The sequence below is a fragment of the Peromyscus californicus genome, unplaced genomic scaffold (genome assembly GCF_007827085.1).
Source record: "Peromyscus californicus insignis strain IS unplaced genomic scaffold, ASM782708v3 Scaffold_4__1_contigs__length_199733344, whole genome shotgun sequence".
Taxonomy (NCBI): Eukaryota; Metazoa; Chordata; class Mammalia; order Rodentia; family Cricetidae; genus Peromyscus; species Peromyscus californicus.
In genome coordinates, this window is record NW_026294562.1 from 76,031,158 (window position 1) to 76,047,552 (window position 16,395).

The window sequence follows — 16,395 nt, forward strand, 5'->3', positions numbered from 1 at the left end:
ACCACCATACATGTGCTTTGTATCGGGGCTCCTGGAGCTCCTTCTGGGTGGGAACTGGGGGGCTGAACAGGGTGTGAAGGAGCCTGGAAAGGCAGAGGCTTGCAGGATGCAATGCCGGGGCTCATCGGTACTCTTTCTCTATCTTCCTGCGGCCTTCGTCATCAGTCACTGAAACGGTATCAAGCACCTTCTGGGTCCCTACCCTGGGGTGTCACCACATAGTCCCAAGGTGAACAGGATAGGTATGTATACCCTAACCTCAAGGCGCTCACTAGAGGCAGGAATTCAGTCATCAAAGAGAGAACAAATACAACCTGGGGGACCAGAGACAAGTGCGGGCTGGTGTGAAGTGCACCGTGTGGAATCCTCCTTGAGCCAGGACAGGAGGAGGCAGGAAGGTTCCAGGCAGGAGAGGACAGGAGGTGAAATGCAGCAGCACAGGAAGGAGAATGCCTCGGGGAAGGGCTGGAGAAGCTGCAGTCCAGAAAGAGAGGCAGGAAAGACAAGTGGGAAGTGTAGCTAGAGTTTTCCTGCCTGGCCCACAGTCAGGACAAATCTCTCTCACCCGCCAGTCCCACAGCCACTCAGTCCCGACCAAGTAAACACAGAGACTTATATTGGTTACAAACTGTATGGCCGTGGCAGGCTTCTTGCTAACTGTTCTTACAGCTTTAATTAATCCATTTCTATAAATCTATACCTTGCCACGTGGCTCGTGGCTTACTGGCATCTTCACATGCTGTTTGTCATCGTGGCGGCTGGCAGTGTCTCCCTGACTCAGCCTTCCACTTCCCAGCTTTATTCTCCTCCTTGTCCTACCTATACTTCCTGCCTAGCCAATGGCCAATCAGTGTTTTATTTATTGACAAATCAGAGCAACACATTTGCCATACAGAACATCCCACATCAGGGAAGAGGCGGGTTTTCTCCAGCAGAGGCTGGGAAGGCCACTGGGGCCTGGTTTGGCCTTCGAAGGCTCATCAGGAATTTTGTCCTTGACTCAAGGAGAAGGCGTCTGCAGCGGCAATGCAATGCCACAGGTGGGATTTGCAGTCTGTCAGCAGAGTCCAGGCCAGAATCCAGGCAGGGGAGTGTGGGGCAGATCCAGATGGCTGGGGCATCCAGGGCAGTTGGGAGGGCTGGAGTATAACGGGGTCCTGAGATGACAGTTTCTCCAAGTTTAGACCAAAGATTCTCTCTGGGGACAGCAAGGCAGGCTAACAGAAGACAGGGCTTCACCTCTGGCCCCACTGGCCTCCCTCAGCAGAGCCATATCATGCACCTGTCGATAAGGTAGGAATGAGCTTTATGCTCATGATAGGGAAACTAGGATTAGGAACAGCCATGACTAAGGGACACAGTGGCATGTGGCTGAAGCTGGTCAGTGCCAGAGCTTGTACGTCTAGTCCTGGGCCGTCGGTGTATCACGCCTAGGCCTTAGTCCTTGTCATCCTCATGGAGGGGCTCTAGGCAGCCCGGATCTTTGGTTTCTTCTCCAGATACTGCCAGGGGGTCAGGGCCTTCGCCAGGGCTTCCATTCAGGACACCTCCATCGGCCTCCATCTTCTCCTTTAGGTTCCGTTTGAAGAAGCCAACCTGTCGGAAGCACACATTGAATGGACACACGTCCAGAGACCGGCCGCCCCTGAAACACGTGATGTCTTATACTGACAAATAGGATACAGATGGCACCTGCTTGGAGGATGGGGGATATCTGCATATTTGCTTCTCAGAAATATTTATTTATTTATGTTGTTGTTTATCGAGACAGGGTTTCTCTGTGTAGCTTTGGAGACTGTCCTGGAACTTGCTTTGTAGACCAGGCTGACCTCGAACTCACAGAGATCCACCTGCCTCTGCCTTCTGTGTGCTGGGATTAAAGGCATGGGCCATCACCGCCTGGCAGAAATATTTATTTTTAAGGGGCAGTGAGCTGGCTCCAGGTAAAAACATTTGCCACACAAGTCTGACTACTAGAATTTAGTCCCTCAGCTACAGTGGAAGGAGAGAACAGACTTCTGAAAGTTATCCTCTGACCTCTACCTGGGCACTATGGCATGCTTCCCCCACCACCCCCCATCAATAAGAGGGAAATTTAAAAATTGTTTTTAGATTTATTTTTATTATTTTGTGTGTATGAGTGTTTTGCATGCCTAGTGTGTGAGGAGATGGTAAGCCTCCATTTGGGTGCTAGGAATCGAACCAGGGGCATTTGAAAGAACACAAGTGCTCTTAACCACTGAGCCAACTTTCCAGCCCACAAATTAAAAAAAAAAAAAACATTTAGGCTAGGTGTAGTAGTGCGTGCCTTTAATGCTAGCACTCTGGAGTCAGAGGAAGGAGGATTTCTGTGAGTGTAAGGCAACTTGACCTACATCAGAAGTTCTAGGCAGCCAGCGCTGCATAGTGAGACCTTGCCCCATCCATCCCCCACAAAAAAGAATAAAATTAAAGAAATAGATGTTTTTAAAATCTCATGACTACTTTAGAAAGCTTTAAGTTTGGTAATTTCCTTTTTAGACTCCTTAGAATGCCATGCATCAGCCAGGCATGGTGGCCCAAGATCACAGTCCCAGAATTCAGGAGGAAGGACAGGAGGATCTTGAATTTTCGCCAGCTGGGCTACATACTGATACTCTCTTTAAAAAACGTCATGTGGGCTACTGCTGTAGCTCAGTTGATAGCGTGCTTGCCTAGTGTGCACACTGACTCCCAACACTGCACAGCCTGTGGGTGGGGGGGCCAGCCTGTGTTCCTAACACTAGGGAGGTGGAGGCAGGAGGTTCAAGGGTTCGAGATCATTTTCGGCGACTTAATAATTTATCAGGCCAAGGCCAGCCGAAGCCTGTCTCAACAAACAAAACAAAACACACAACAGGGGGTTGGAGAGATGGTACAGGAGTAAGGAGTGCTTAATGCTTTTGTGGAGGACCTGGGTTCAGTCCCCAACACCTCCCGTAACTCCGGGAGATCTGATTCTCTCTTCTAACCTCCCTCTGTGGGCTCCTGTATATATAAGGTGTACGTACACACACACACACACACACACACACACACACACACACACACACATGCACACGCACGCGCGTCACATATAAATCTGTTAAGTAGGTGATTTTCTTTTCAGTGCTAAGACTGGAACCCAGGGCCTTCTGCATGCTTGCCAATTGCTCCACCACTGACACTCTTAGATATCAGGTGGGTAATCTGACAATACCTTCTAACAGGAAGAATCTATAGTGTAGTGCTTAAATATATGCTATGCATGCTCTCCTGAAAGCTTAACATTGTGTGTGCACACGTGTGTGTTCCAGTGTCTCCTTCTCTGCGAATTAATTCTAAGAATATTTGGACAAGTGTGGAGATTGGGTAACAACGGCTGTTTTTGCCCCACGGTTTAGATAGATGCAAATGAGAAACAGTCTACAGTACAGATGTTATATGATCCTTAATAGGGCAGTTGTTAAATAAAGATGGAGGACTGGGGCAGCAGGAAATTAGTCAAGTTCAGAAGAAGGAAGAAGAGCTGCTGGTGGCCATGGAGAGGAAGACATCAGGACAAGGCATTGTGTGGGAAACACAAGGCAACAGGCTGTGCAGCTCTACCCCATTTTTGCCTCTCTCCTGCGGTGGGATGTCCTGTATGCTGTAAATATATGCTGCTATGATTGATTGATAAATAAAACGCTGATTGGCTAGTAGCCAGGCAGGAAGGATAGGGTAGGTGGGACAAGGAGGAGAAGAATTCTGGGAGGTGGAAGGCTGAGGCAGAGAGACACTGCCAGCCATTGCCATGACAAGTGAGATGTAAGGTACTGGTAAAGCCACAAGCCACATGGCAACTTATAGACTAATAGATATGGGTTAATTTGAGATATAGGAACTAGATAGCAAGAAGCCTGAGCCATTAGGCCAAACAGTTTAAATAATATAAACGTCTGTGTGTTTATTTTATAAGTGGGCTGCGGGACTGCCGGGTCTTGGCGGGAGCTCTTGGAGAAACCCTCCAGCTACACTCTCCCTTCTCTTTTTTAAAAATTTTATGTGCGTTGGTGTTTTGCCTGCATGTATGTCTGTGTGAGGGGGTTAGATCCCCTGGAACTTACAGACAGTTGTGAGCTGCCATGTGGGTGCTGGGAATTGAACCTGAGTCCTCTGGAAGAGCAGCCAGTGTTCTTAACCACTGAGCCATCTCTCCAGTCCCTTTCCGTTAACTTTTGAGACAGGGTCTCCATAGGCACCTTGTGCTGGCCTTGAACTTTCAGAGAGTCTACTCTGACCGCCACGTGCCGGGACTGTCGGTGAGCACCATTGCACCCAGCCTCGTTTCTGAAACTCTGGAGCCTTTTTCATGGAGCACCTGTCCTCTGTCCCTCTTTGTCCCTAATTTTTCCTTCCCGTCCAAACTTCAGTTCAAATGCCACCTCTTCTCGGTGGCCTTCCCAGGTCCTCCAGCCTGAGTCAGGTACCTCCATGACAGGTTCCAGAGTACACAGGCCCCGGGACAGCCTTCATTAGCTGGCTCCTGTCTGTGTCCTGCATTTCGACTGCGAACTTCATATGAGCGGGGGCCACGTTTATATTGTACGTCTCTGTTTTATGGGGCCTTGTACAGTACCTGGCACCAGAAGGTCCCCAGTGTATGGGTACCTGCTTTCTCTTTCCTCTCTCAACCTGGTCCTGGCTGGACCAGTGCTGAACTGAGTGAGGGTGAAGTCTCTCCCACTTGTTCTTTGAGGTTTACAGCCCTAGCTGTAGACAGATGGCGTGAGCTGAGTCTTGCTCTGTCTCTTCTCCTCCCTGGTCCGGCATGCTCCGCCCTGGTCCCTGCCAGTGTCCCCACCCCCTCTGCCCCAGCTGTCTTGGCAGGTTCTTAACCATCTGGAAGCCCCTACCTTGTAGAGCGCTAGGAAAATCAGCACCAGCAGCAGTAGCCCCCCAATGCCACTGAGCACATAGAGGTGCAGCATCTCCTTCTCGTAGACCACATCAACCTTCATGAGGACCTGGGGAGGAGAGCTAGGTGAGGGCAGGAAAAGGCCACCCACCCTAAATGCCCCCGTGTGCCCAGTCCACCCCCAGTCTTATTTCTTAGGTATGGATTGCATCATAGCGTTGGGCTCTGGCCACAGAGCCTTTTCCATAAATGTACCACCCATTGCCCGAACCAGCCACCAGGCCACATGTACCACAGGCTGCCCTGAGACTCACGTGGTTTGTTTGCCGTTGGCCTCAGTAGGAAGCACCTTAGCTGGGCACTCAAAGCCCAGAAGAATCTGCTCTCTGGGTTTAGGTCCACCTTCTGGCCACACTGAATTGCCTAATCCTCGAACCCTGGGCCTCTGTGCTCACTGCTGGGCTGGTGGCCCTTTGCTAAAGTACCATTGTGCTGATCTTTAGCAGACGCCTGGGTCTATAACATCTCAGACAAGTGACCCTGCGGTTGGCTTGCTTCCCAGTGAGGTGGGACCGCCCACTTCACAAGGATTTGGATCAGAGGAGGCTCTGACGGGGGCCAAGCTTCCCTTCTCCCATGGGTCCCCTCCTATGAGCTCTTCATGGGCTCCCGAACCTCTCTGCTGTCTGTCCTTAGGCTTCTGAGGTATGTACCTGGGCCATGGAGGCTTTGTTGCCATACAGATGGAAATGCTTGCTGCTGTTGAATGAGATGGAGAGTGAGCTGCAGAGGTTGAGCGTGGAGGAGGCCTGTGGAGGAAGGAGGGTGTCTTTCAGAACAGGACTGAGAGCCTGGACTTCCGCCCATGTGCACAGGGTAAGAGAGGACCCCATCTTCTGCCTCATCTTATTTCTCTACTGTGATGGTCTAATGTATCACTCACTCCCCAGTGTCAGAGTGGAGTTTCCCAGAAGGAACATGTAAGTACCCTTGGCAACCATGGCACATGGTTCTCCTCCCAGTACTTGGGAGGAGCGGTTGGAAGATCATAAGTTGCAGGCTAGTCTGGCTACACAGTGAGACCCTAACTTAAAAGCGAGCAAAGCTGGGTGTGGTGGCACATGCCTTTAATCCCAGCACTCAGAGGCAGAGGCAGGTCCATCTCTTTGAGTTGCAGGCCAGCCTGGTCTACATAGAGACTTCCAGGGTGACATAGAAATCCTGTCTCAAAAAACCAAAACCAAAAAAAAAAAAAAAGCAAAATAAAAATAAACAACAAGCCCCCCCCCCAAAAAAACAACCCCATAAATTTCAAACAAATCCCAGTGGTTCATTGTGGTTTGTTTGCACCTGTGCCAACCAGGGTGTTAGTCAAGAAGAGACCAATTGAGGGAGCCCAGGTGGGAAGCCCATCCCCATGACTCCTAAGGCAAATGGATCCTCGACACTCCTCACGGCCAGCTACAAGCAGGCAGTACCTTGATCTCCTCCGAGAGTTCCACTGTCCCGTTCACTCGGATGAGGGTCTCCCACCTGAAGACAATTGGGCAGCGGAACAGAATTCCAGGTAGACAAGGCTGCTGTGGTCAAGAACACCAGTCAGAGAGGTCCACCATTCCCAGCTTACTGCCCACCTCCAGCCTCATTCCTCAGCTCACACCCCCATACCTCAGCCTCACTAGATGGCATCTTCAGGTCCTCACGGTGGCAAGTGACAGGAGGATCCTAGGAATTGGAGGTGGGGTCTTCAGTAGGTTTGAGGCCTCTTCCTCCCCCACGAACTCAGGCACCCCACAGGATACTTTTGTCTAATTCAGACATGACTGAGCCCATGGAACTGGGGTCCATCCGTCCATGCTCCCTTCCTACTTCTAGCAGTTTCATGTAGTTGTTTCCCACCATGGACCAGCTCCCTTTGCCCTCTTCTGAGTGGTACTCACCATCTGCACACTCCATGCGTGTGTGATGGGGCTCCCGCTGTGAGGCTGTGGCACCCCAACCAAGGCCTCCAGTGCGGGCATGCTGTGGTCATAGGCAGAAGGCTGAATCCTCACCTGGGGAAGGGCAGAGACTGACAAGCTTGAATGGCAACCACTCCGACTACCACCCTGTGTGACCTGAGGCACTGCCTGGGTGAGTTCTGGGGCCTGTTATCTTCCAGGCGGTACATAAGGATGGACCATACCTGGCCCTGCTACTGTGCCTTCTTGCAAGTGTGGTTAAGAGCACTGACTGCTCTTCCAAAGGACCCAGGTTCAGTTCCAAGCACCCACATGGCAGTTTGCATCCACCTATACCTCCAGTGCCAGAGGACCCCCCACCTTCTTCTGGTCTCTGGTGGCACCAGGCATGTAAGTGGTGCATAGACATACATGCAGGCAAAACATCCATACACATAAAAAATAAAAATAAAAAAATAAAAGAAATTGAGGCTTCGAGGACCCTTCCCCATGGAAGTTTGTACCTGGTAGATATGCTGGATTTGGTGGGTCTTGGGGCCTTTAGGGGTGAAACTGGTGTACAGTGTGGAGTTCTTCTGGCTGTGGAGAGAGATGTGCGGGGATGGAGGGAAGGAAGCAGTCCAGACCCCAGAAGCCTCTGCGCCTCCAGCACTGTGCTGGGGACTTCACAGGCACCTTGTCATGTGGTCCTACTACGACCAGTAGAGAGCAGAACTGAAGCTCTGGAATTAAGGTCATACCTGGGGAGCCATGTCTCACTACCACACGCCACCTTCATTTGTGTCTCAACTCAGCTCATTGTCTAGATAGCCATCTCTCCCTGTGAGTCCTTCCCGTGTGCACGGCCCTCTCTCTGACTTCCAGGACTCCACCCCTGCCTGCAGCTCCCCTGCTCACACCCACTGCCCCCCCCTCTCCTGCACACACTGCCCGCGTTGGAGGCTGCCCACTTGCTTTCCCCGAGTCCTGCCTCCTTGCCTTTGCCTATGCTCTGCTCTCTGTCTCCTCCCCTGCCCTCATCCCGGTGCCTCTAGATGGAGGGCCAAGGCCAGCTTTCTCCATGAGCCTTTTCTCTCTCCAACACCTGCCCGCCTCTTTCACGCCAGCGCCAGCACCGCCAGCACCACCCTGCATGACACTTGCAGAAGTCCTGGAGACTTGAGCTCAGACACTGGCTCTGTCCTCACCACAGACCCAACTTCAAAAAGCCACTGTGCTCTCTCTATACCAACCAGAACATCCAACTAGAGACCCTTGAGTCCGCTACCCACTGCGTGCTGACACCACTGACTCCATGTGCATGGTGAGTCTGCTCTGACTGGACACTAAAGGGCTGGAGGGCAAAGGTCACTCTGGGACTGCCCCTCCCCTTTCTTCCAGCACTACAACCCCGGGAAGAGAGGGGATCCAGTGCAACTGGACCCAGCCAAGTGCTTTGGAATAAGACAAGCTTGAGCTTAGTCCTTCCTAGCCGCGTGGCCCTGGGCAAACGCCAGCCTTCTCACGGAACCCGTGTTCATTAGTAGGGTGCAGAGTGGTGAAGCTCCTCACAGGGGTAAGGGAAGCCTCAGAGAGAGGGCCTGCCACCAGTCAGCCAACAGCATGCTTCTCCACAGGTGAACGCTGACCTGAGCACAGAGCTCTGAAAGGGTCTCCTACTTTGGACCCCTGAAGCCTGTTGTGGCAGGGATGAGTTCTGACTGAACCCGAGACATCCCAAAAGGAAGAGGGCCGGGGGGTGAGGGGTCCCTGGGTGACAAGGACACCCAGGTGGGAAGACTGGGGTAGAAGGAGGGAGTGACTGAGTTCTGGCACTCACTCTTCCACAAGGATGTTGATTGGGTACAGGACAGGGACGTGGATGGTGGCTGCATTGTCCTCCAGGAGGCTTGAGTTCTCATTCTCACTGCGTGGGCAAGGTAGAGGGACACCATCAGAAGAGCACGGCCAGGCTTCCTGACCATCTAACCCCAGCACAGGCGTGTGGATGGGCCTGCTCACCAGTGCACGGTACCGTTCAGCTCGACCACATCTCCAAAGGAGCTGTTGAGCAGCGTGCTAAACATCACCTGGAGGCTGACCTGCCAGAGGAACAGAGGTGAGAGAAGATGGAGGAGTCTCAGGGTAACCTGAGTGTCTCACGGTCCTAGTTGGGTCACCAGCCCTACAGTGACCATGGAGTGTGTGCTTCCCACGACTCTGGCACTGGATAGGTGTCTCATTTCCACTGGAGAGTTGAGGAAAACTCTGGGAGTGGGCTGAGTGAGGTGTGCAAAGCCACAAAATTAATTAACCCCGTCTTGGGTTTGTCTCATCCCAAATCCAGGCTCAGATGCCAAGCAGCTCTGTATACCTCCTCTTGTGACAGGATAGACCCTTCCTGGCCAACCACCTTCCCTTCCCCAGAACCAAGATCTCCTCCCTGTGTGCCAGCTCAGGCCCTTGTGGGAGAGCTGCTCGACACTCACCTGTCGGCCTGCTTTGAAGATGGGAGAGCTTACATTGCAGGCCAGCGTCTTGGTCCGGAGACTCCACTCATCAGCCAGCTCCTGGCAGCTCACAGGGACTTGGCTGTGTGGCTGGGAATGAGGAAGCTTTTTGGTGAACAAGGTCTAGGGTCCCCCAGAGGCCACTAACTCTCAAGGCTTGTGGCTCCCAGGACACACAGTCAGAGAGGCAGGGCCAAGGAGGGAAAGAGGAAGCCATGGCTGAACTTAACGGTGCATGTCTTTAGTTGTTGTCACTCAAGAGGCTGAGGCAGGTGGATTGCCTGAATCCAAAAGTCCGAGTCCGACTTGGGCAACACTGAGATATAATATTAAAACAAACCACATAAAGTGAAGTAAGTCAGATATGCAGGACACGTGTTGTGAGTCCATGGCTACATGCAATCCAATATGTAAATTCACAAAATAGTGTATGAGAAGTTGGCAGGAGACCAAGGACAGGGAATGTTCAACAGGCTTGAGAGGACGTAAGAGTTCTGGAAAGAGAAAGTGGTGTGATACTGTGACCAGGCTCAAAGCCAGTGAACTGTGTGCCTAGAAATGTTAGAATGCTAAAACTTAGATATATTCACACAATAAAAAAGCTAAAAGGGCCGGGCGGTGGTGGCACACACCTTTAATCCCAGCACTCGGGAGGCAGAGGCAGGCGGATCTCTGTGAGTTCGAGGCCAGCCTCGTCTCTATAGTGAGTTCCAGGCCAGCCAGGGTTACATGTGAGAACCTGTCTCAAAAAAGCAGAACAAAATATATACATACTTATTTGTTTTATGTATATGAGCATGTAGTTGAGTGTGTGTGTGTGTGTGTGTGTGTACACCACATGCATGCAGGAGTCCACCAAAGTCAGAAGAGGCAACAGAATCCCTGGAATTGGAGTTACAGCAGTTGTGAGCCACCATGTGGATGCTGGGATCTGAACCTGGGTCATTTAGAAGAATAGTCAGTGCTCTTAACTGCTGAGCTATCTCTTTAGTCCCTTTTAATTTTATTTTTAAGTATGTGTGTGTATGAGGGTGCACATATATGTGGGCTTTTTACATGGAGACCAGACTCAGGTCTTCAAGTATGCAAGAGAAATCCTTTACTGGCTGAGTCATCTCCCCAGCCCTTTTCCAATTCCCAGCTCCAAAAAGAGAATTCGAGGCCCCAAGAGCTTATGCCTCAGCTCAGAGTTTGATGAGCACCACCAGGCTGGGAATGCAGATGTGACCCTCAGAGTCCTACACATAAGCTGCCATGCCACCTACCCTGGCCATCCGGGCTACCCAAAGCTCATTGTGGGAACAGGAGCCAGTGCAGGAAACGACTCAGGCAGGTGGTAGCCTCGGGCTCACCTTAAGCATCTCCACCTTGCGGAAGGAGAGTCCCCGAGGGAAACCCAAGCCCAGCTGCACCCAGTACGCGTCTTCTCCCGAGTTGCTCAGTGTCCAGTTCACGGCAAGGCTGGCAGAGGACGTCAGATGCAGGACTCCAGAGCTGGGGGATTGGGGATGACCAGAAAAAAAGTCATGGGGGCCAAGATGGCAGGAGACAGCACTAGGTGAGGACGTCAGAGCTGAGGGAGCTGGCTGACCATAGACACCAGCTCCTATGCTCAGGCTCAGTGACCTAACACTAGCTAATCCCTGTACAAGCGCTGCTAAAGACCGCCTTTCTCAGAGAAGGAAGGTGACCCAGAGAGGAAGCCCCCTTCCTAGTGGACACAGCCCATGGGTGAAGGGTCTTTGATACTGCCTCGGTGTTCTTTGCAGCCACCTCAGGAAGATGGAGCTGAACTGAAGAGTCGTCGGGGGACAAAGGCTTACAGACCTGGCAGGGGACACCAGGGCCAGGCTTGCCTCACACTTCTTGTCCTCCCCACAGTTCTTCTCAAAAGGGACCTGAAAGACCAAGACAGGACCCGGAAGGAGGCTCAGGGCCCCACAGAGCTGGACAGGGACCCCCGGCCCGTGTGTCTGCCCCCCTCCCTCTTACCTCCTTAGTCACTGCGTGTATTGAAGGTCTCAGGATGGGCTGCGTGTCCCTGCCCTGTTGAACATGGAGGAGACAGAGTGCTTGGGTGAGTGAGCAGGCCTTGTGATGGGGCTCAGCTGGAATGACCGTGGCCTTCCCACACCCCGATCCACACCCACAGCCGGGTACACGGTCCTTCTCCAGGGACAGCTTCACAGTGGGCGGATGAGGCTTGGGGTGCCTCGCCCTCCCTTTGTCTGGGCTGGGACAAAGCAGACTACAGTCCCGCCCTTGGCAGTGGCTCGTGGCTGCTCAGCATCTGGCCTCACCGGCCTGCCAGTGGCCCTTTCTCCGTGCTTTTCCTCTGCCGACACCCTATCCCCCCAGGCCTGCTCTCCAACTCCTAGAAATTCAGGACCATTTTCACAGCTTTTCCTGAACTCCTCCTCTAGACCAGAGGGCACTGGGTAATTCGTCTGATCATAAAACAGACACAGAGGCGGAAATGACAAGATGGCGTCCACAGTGGTGAGGGGTTACGGTGAGACACGTACAGGGAAGCTCCAGAGCGTGGGAAAGGGACTCCTAACCCAGACAAGGAAGCTTCCTGAAGCAATGGCATTCCTGTTAATTGCGGTATTTGGATCTAGAATGCCCACCTCTCCGTGTACCAAGGGCTTGGTACTGCAGCCTGTACCAGCCTGTACTGCAACTGAAAGGCGGCAGAATCTATACGCGCTAACACCTAGTTGAAGAATGTTCTATCATTGGAGGCTTGTCCTTGAAGTTGACACTGGCACCCCAGCTCTTTCCTCCTCTCTCTTTACTTCCCAGCCCACAATGATGTGGGTAGGTGGCTTTACCACACGCTCCCCACCATGATATGTGCTCATCGTAAACCCGAAGCAACAAAGCCAACTGATGGTCATGGACTGTGACCTCTGAGGTCATGAGCCCAAATGAACCTTTCTTATAAATTAATTATCTCTCAAGTGTTCGTTACCAGAACAGAAGGGCTCTCCCAGGAGCAGGACTAGCTGGAGCACCGTGCTTTAGAAGGAGCAAGAAGGCAGGACAGAGTCCAGGTTCCACTGAGCCTTGTGGGCAATGCTGGGGCCCTGAGATTGTCTTCTAAAGGTAAGGGAACCCTGGGAGGACCTCAGAGGTTCTCACAGCTAGATCTAGAAGACTTCATCCTCCGGACTCGTCTTTAAGTGGACAGAGTCCTAGTGGTCTCTGCTGACACTCCCCACCCACCTCAACATTCACACAGGTGCCCACCACCCATGGAACCATGAGACAAATGGATGACTAGGGCCTTGAACCCCTCAGCTGTTTTTTTTGAAAGAAACACTGTCCATCGTCCATCTCCCTTGACCATATCAACATACACCACCCCCACATCCTATCCCACCCCCACTACCTCTACCTAATCTACTCATTTTGTAAAATCCAGAACTAATGACATTTCCCAGGGAGGCTGTCCTGACATTGACTATGACCTCAAGTACCCGGCTAATGTGCTGGGTTTTCATTAGAGGCTGCTGGTAGTCCCTGAACAGGGCTCTTCACCTCTTGCCTTAAGAACAGTCTCCACATTTTTTCTTTCTATTTATTCTTCTCTGTACAATACATCCTGACTGCAACCTCACCTCGCTCCTCTCCTCTCAGCCCCCACCCCCAGAGCCACTGCTCCTCCACTTCCCTTCAGAAAAGAGCAGGTCTCCCAAGGATATCAGTCTCTACTTCCCCCACCCCCACCCAGACAGGGTCTCTCTGTGTAGCCTTGGCTGTCCTGGAACTCACTCTGTAGACCTGGCTGGCCTTGAACTCACAGAGATCTGCCTGCCTCTGCCTCTGGAGTGCTGGGATTAAAGGCGTGCGCCACCACTGCCCAGTGAGTTTCTGCTTTTCTTAGTTTTTCTTGCAGCTGAGTGTGAGCATGTGACTAAGTTCTAATCCTTGGGATGTCAGTGAACATGCTATGTAGATTTTCTAGGAAATATTCTTCAAGGGAAGCTGTGTGTGCTGCTCTGTCCTCCTTGGCCAGGTGCACAGACGTGATAACCAGAGCCCAGGCATCTTTGAGCACAAGATGTCATCACCATAGAAACCACCAAACCAGTCCCACCTGCCTTGTACAAAAGAAAGACTTCTCACATGATGGAAAGAGAGAGCTGATCTACACACACACACACACACACACACACACACACACACACACACCAATATATGTAATAGAATTTTGATATCATGTTTAGCTGGGTGTGATGGCTTACACCTGTAATCCCAGCAATTAGGAAGTTGAGGTAGCAATAAGAATTATCAAGCGAGGCTGGAGAGATGGCTCAGAGGTTAAGAACACTGGCTGTTCTTCCAGTGTTCTTTCAGAGGTCCTGAGTTCAATTCCCAGCACCCATATAGTGGTTCACAACCATCTATAATGAGATCTGGCTCCCTCTTCTGGCCTGTAGGGATACATGCAAACAGAACACTATATACATAATAAATAAATAAATCTTTAAAAAAAAAAAGAAAGAATTATCAAACATTCCAGGTCAACCTGGGCTACAGAGTGAGATGGGGAGGGGGGGTGTCTCCAAACAAACAACAAACCGAACAAACAAAAACCAAACACGAAAAAAGCCAGTTTTAAAGTAGACCTCTATTATTTGAAGTTGAGTAGGCCTAGCAGATACCTTGGCCTAGACAGAGCAAGTCGCCTCCTGTATGATTCAGAGGCCCAGATACCACATGTTCTGAGGCTGAACTCTCTAGTCCCGCTTCCTGACAGAGCTGTGCTCTCTCTTAGGGCTTCCTGCTGTGGGGTGCCATCATTCACCCAGATCCAAAAGACAAACGGCCACTGTCTTTTGCCTCTCTGCACATCTCAAGGTCCTGGCAATCTTCCTCTAGAGACTCTTTTTTTTTTTTTTTTTTTTTTAGCTGAGGATCGAACCCAGGGCCTATTCGCTTACTAGGCAAGCACTCTACCACCGAGCTAAATCCCCAACCCCCCTCTAGAGACTCTTTAATGCATCATCTCCTCCTCTCCACTCCCACAGAGCACCTTGCTTCACACCTGCCTATTGCCCGGTGGAACCCACCACCACAGCATCCTCCCTGCCTCCAGGCTCACGCTGTTGCAATGCGGCCCACATCAGTGCTGGAACTAGCTGCTTAAATATCCATGTGACAGTAGCAAAGCCTCCTCCCTCTCTCCTAAATATCTGGTCCCACGCTCCGGGCTTTGGTTGCCTCCGTACACATTGGGCATGTATACCATCTAGGTCTGCTCCCTGGCACTGGGTTAGGGTCACAACAGTGGGAAGGTCTCTCTCTTTTTACTTAATTGGTCTGACAAAGAAAGTACCAATACAAGGGCAACAAGCTACACACAATGAAGAAAGCTTCCCGAGCTTGGCAGCAGGCCACGTGTCTGTGATCAGGGTTTAGGCAATGGCGGCAGGTATACCAGGAGTTCGAAGACAACCTGGGCTTCACAGCAAGCTCCAGGCCAGTCTGGGCTACATGAAGGAGGGAGGGGGAGGAAAGAAAGGAGAGGGAGAAGGGAAGGAAGGGTCTTGATGCCTCTGTCCAGGTGTCTGGATACAGATGCACACAGAGCTAGGCCTGTGCCTCCGTCTGGTTTGGTCAATGCCCCTTCTTGCTCACATCAAGTTTTAGTTGGGTTTCTGACACTGGCACTAAAACCACCCGGGAGGAGCTGGAGAGATGGCTCAGCAGTCAGGAGCACTGACCTCTCTTCCAGAGGACCCAGGTTCAATTCCCAACAGCCATGTAAATGGTAGCTCAAAACTCCAGTTTCAGGGCATCTGATGCCCGCTTCTGACCCTCATGGGCACATATGTAGTGCAAATACATACATGCAGGCAAAGCACTCACACACAAAAATAAAATTAGTAAGTGTGAAAAAAATAAACTCATGAATATACAGCATTTCCTTTTCCCACATACAAATTCTCTGATGTCTCCACAATGCCCTTGACTAGACCCTAACTAAGACCATCTGACACCTCTTCCTCTTCACACCCATCATCCCAGAATCCCCAGTGTCTTTCGTCTATGCCACATTATGGTCTTTCCGAACACTTACCTCTCCTCTTGGGGACCTCTGGGTCACCTCTACGGGCAGACTTGCCTTACCCCCCAGATCTCTGGCATACATCACTGCAGCCTGGCCCGTAATTTGACAGCTGCACCCACTGAAGAGGGTAGTAACCGTGGTTTCTCTGGCAGCAGGCTGTGAGCTCCTCCAGGGCAGGGTCACACTTACGGACCACAGCAGAATGAGTGCCCAGAAGTGGCACAGCACAGAGTGGGCCTCAGTCAGCTTTGCCCAAGTGCATGTGGAGCAGCCAATACACTGTGCTTGTTTCTTGTAAGCACCCTGCCCTTACCTCCAAATCCCAGGATTAGAGGGGGTGCACCCATCGTATGACACCAAAGGCACAGAATGAGCTTGATGGTCACCACACGGCCTCCTCTGGAAGAGGCTCACTAAGAAGAGCTCTCTACATAGTAGAAAGCAGTCCCAGGAGACGGGTCGGGAGAGAACCCGCTGAGGCCTTGCTAGGAAGGTCCACAGTTGAGTTCCCAGGTCACTCTTTCCCCCAGACCTCTCACCAGTCCAACCACCAGCCGACCTTCAAATGTTTCCAAAGAGGGTGTCACACTTCTGACGCTGCTTAGGGAGCGTCTGATCTCGGGAATTAGGATGGATTTTTTTCCCCCACTAGCTCCATAGCACCCCAACTTGACATTGATTTGACCACACAGAAGGGAGAAGGCTAATTCAGGTGCCCTGTCTTTGTAACCTTGGGGACAGGCCGAGCCCAAAGCTAGGCCAGTGCTGGAAAGTAATGTGGTAGGCTGATGCCTAGCAGGGCCTAGAACAGCTTCACTGAAGGGACCCTCCAGACTCCACCCATTACCTCTTCTTCCTCAGAGCCCTCAGAACCTGGGGAAGACCCTGCCCCCCTTCCTCCCAAAGCAGTTTTAAATACAAACTCCTATGAATTCCCTTCTTGCTTAAGTAACACATATTAGCTTTACC

At 51.6% G+C, this 16,395-nt stretch overlaps 1 protein-coding gene across 4 annotated transcripts in view; it reads right to left on the minus strand.

The window, feature by feature from the left end:
* Nucleotides 1-612: 612 nt before the first annotated feature.
* Nucleotides 613-16,395, minus strand: part of Itgal (integrin subunit alpha L) — a 68,115-nt gene continuing 52,332 nt past the window's right edge. For 3 of the 4 annotated variants that reach the window (XM_052763358.1, XM_052763356.1, XM_052763357.1), the window contains 13 exons: nt 11,340-11,393; nt 11,175-11,245; nt 10,700-10,841; nt 9,327-9,437; nt 8,860-8,939; nt 8,678-8,764; nt 7,362-7,437; nt 6,838-6,951; nt 6,566-6,622; nt 6,376-6,477; nt 5,611-5,706; nt 4,896-5,006; nt 613-1,596 (listed from right to left, as the gene is read on the minus strand). In XM_052763358.1, coding sequence (XP_052619318.1) covers nt 1,438-1,596; nt 4,896-5,006; nt 5,611-5,706; nt 6,376-6,477; nt 6,566-6,622; nt 6,838-6,951; nt 7,362-7,437; nt 8,678-8,764; nt 8,860-8,939; nt 9,327-9,437; nt 10,700-10,841; nt 11,175-11,245; nt 11,340-11,393 — 1,260 coding nt within the window. In that variant the 3' untranslated portion in view covers nt 613-1,437. The remainder of the gene's footprint in view (nt 1,597-4,895; nt 5,007-5,610; nt 5,707-6,375; nt 6,478-6,565; nt 6,623-6,837; nt 6,952-7,361; nt 7,438-8,677; nt 8,765-8,859; nt 8,940-9,326; nt 9,438-10,699; nt 10,842-11,174; nt 11,246-11,339; nt 11,394-16,395) is intronic. The other variant, XM_052763359.1, reaches the window with a different exon arrangement.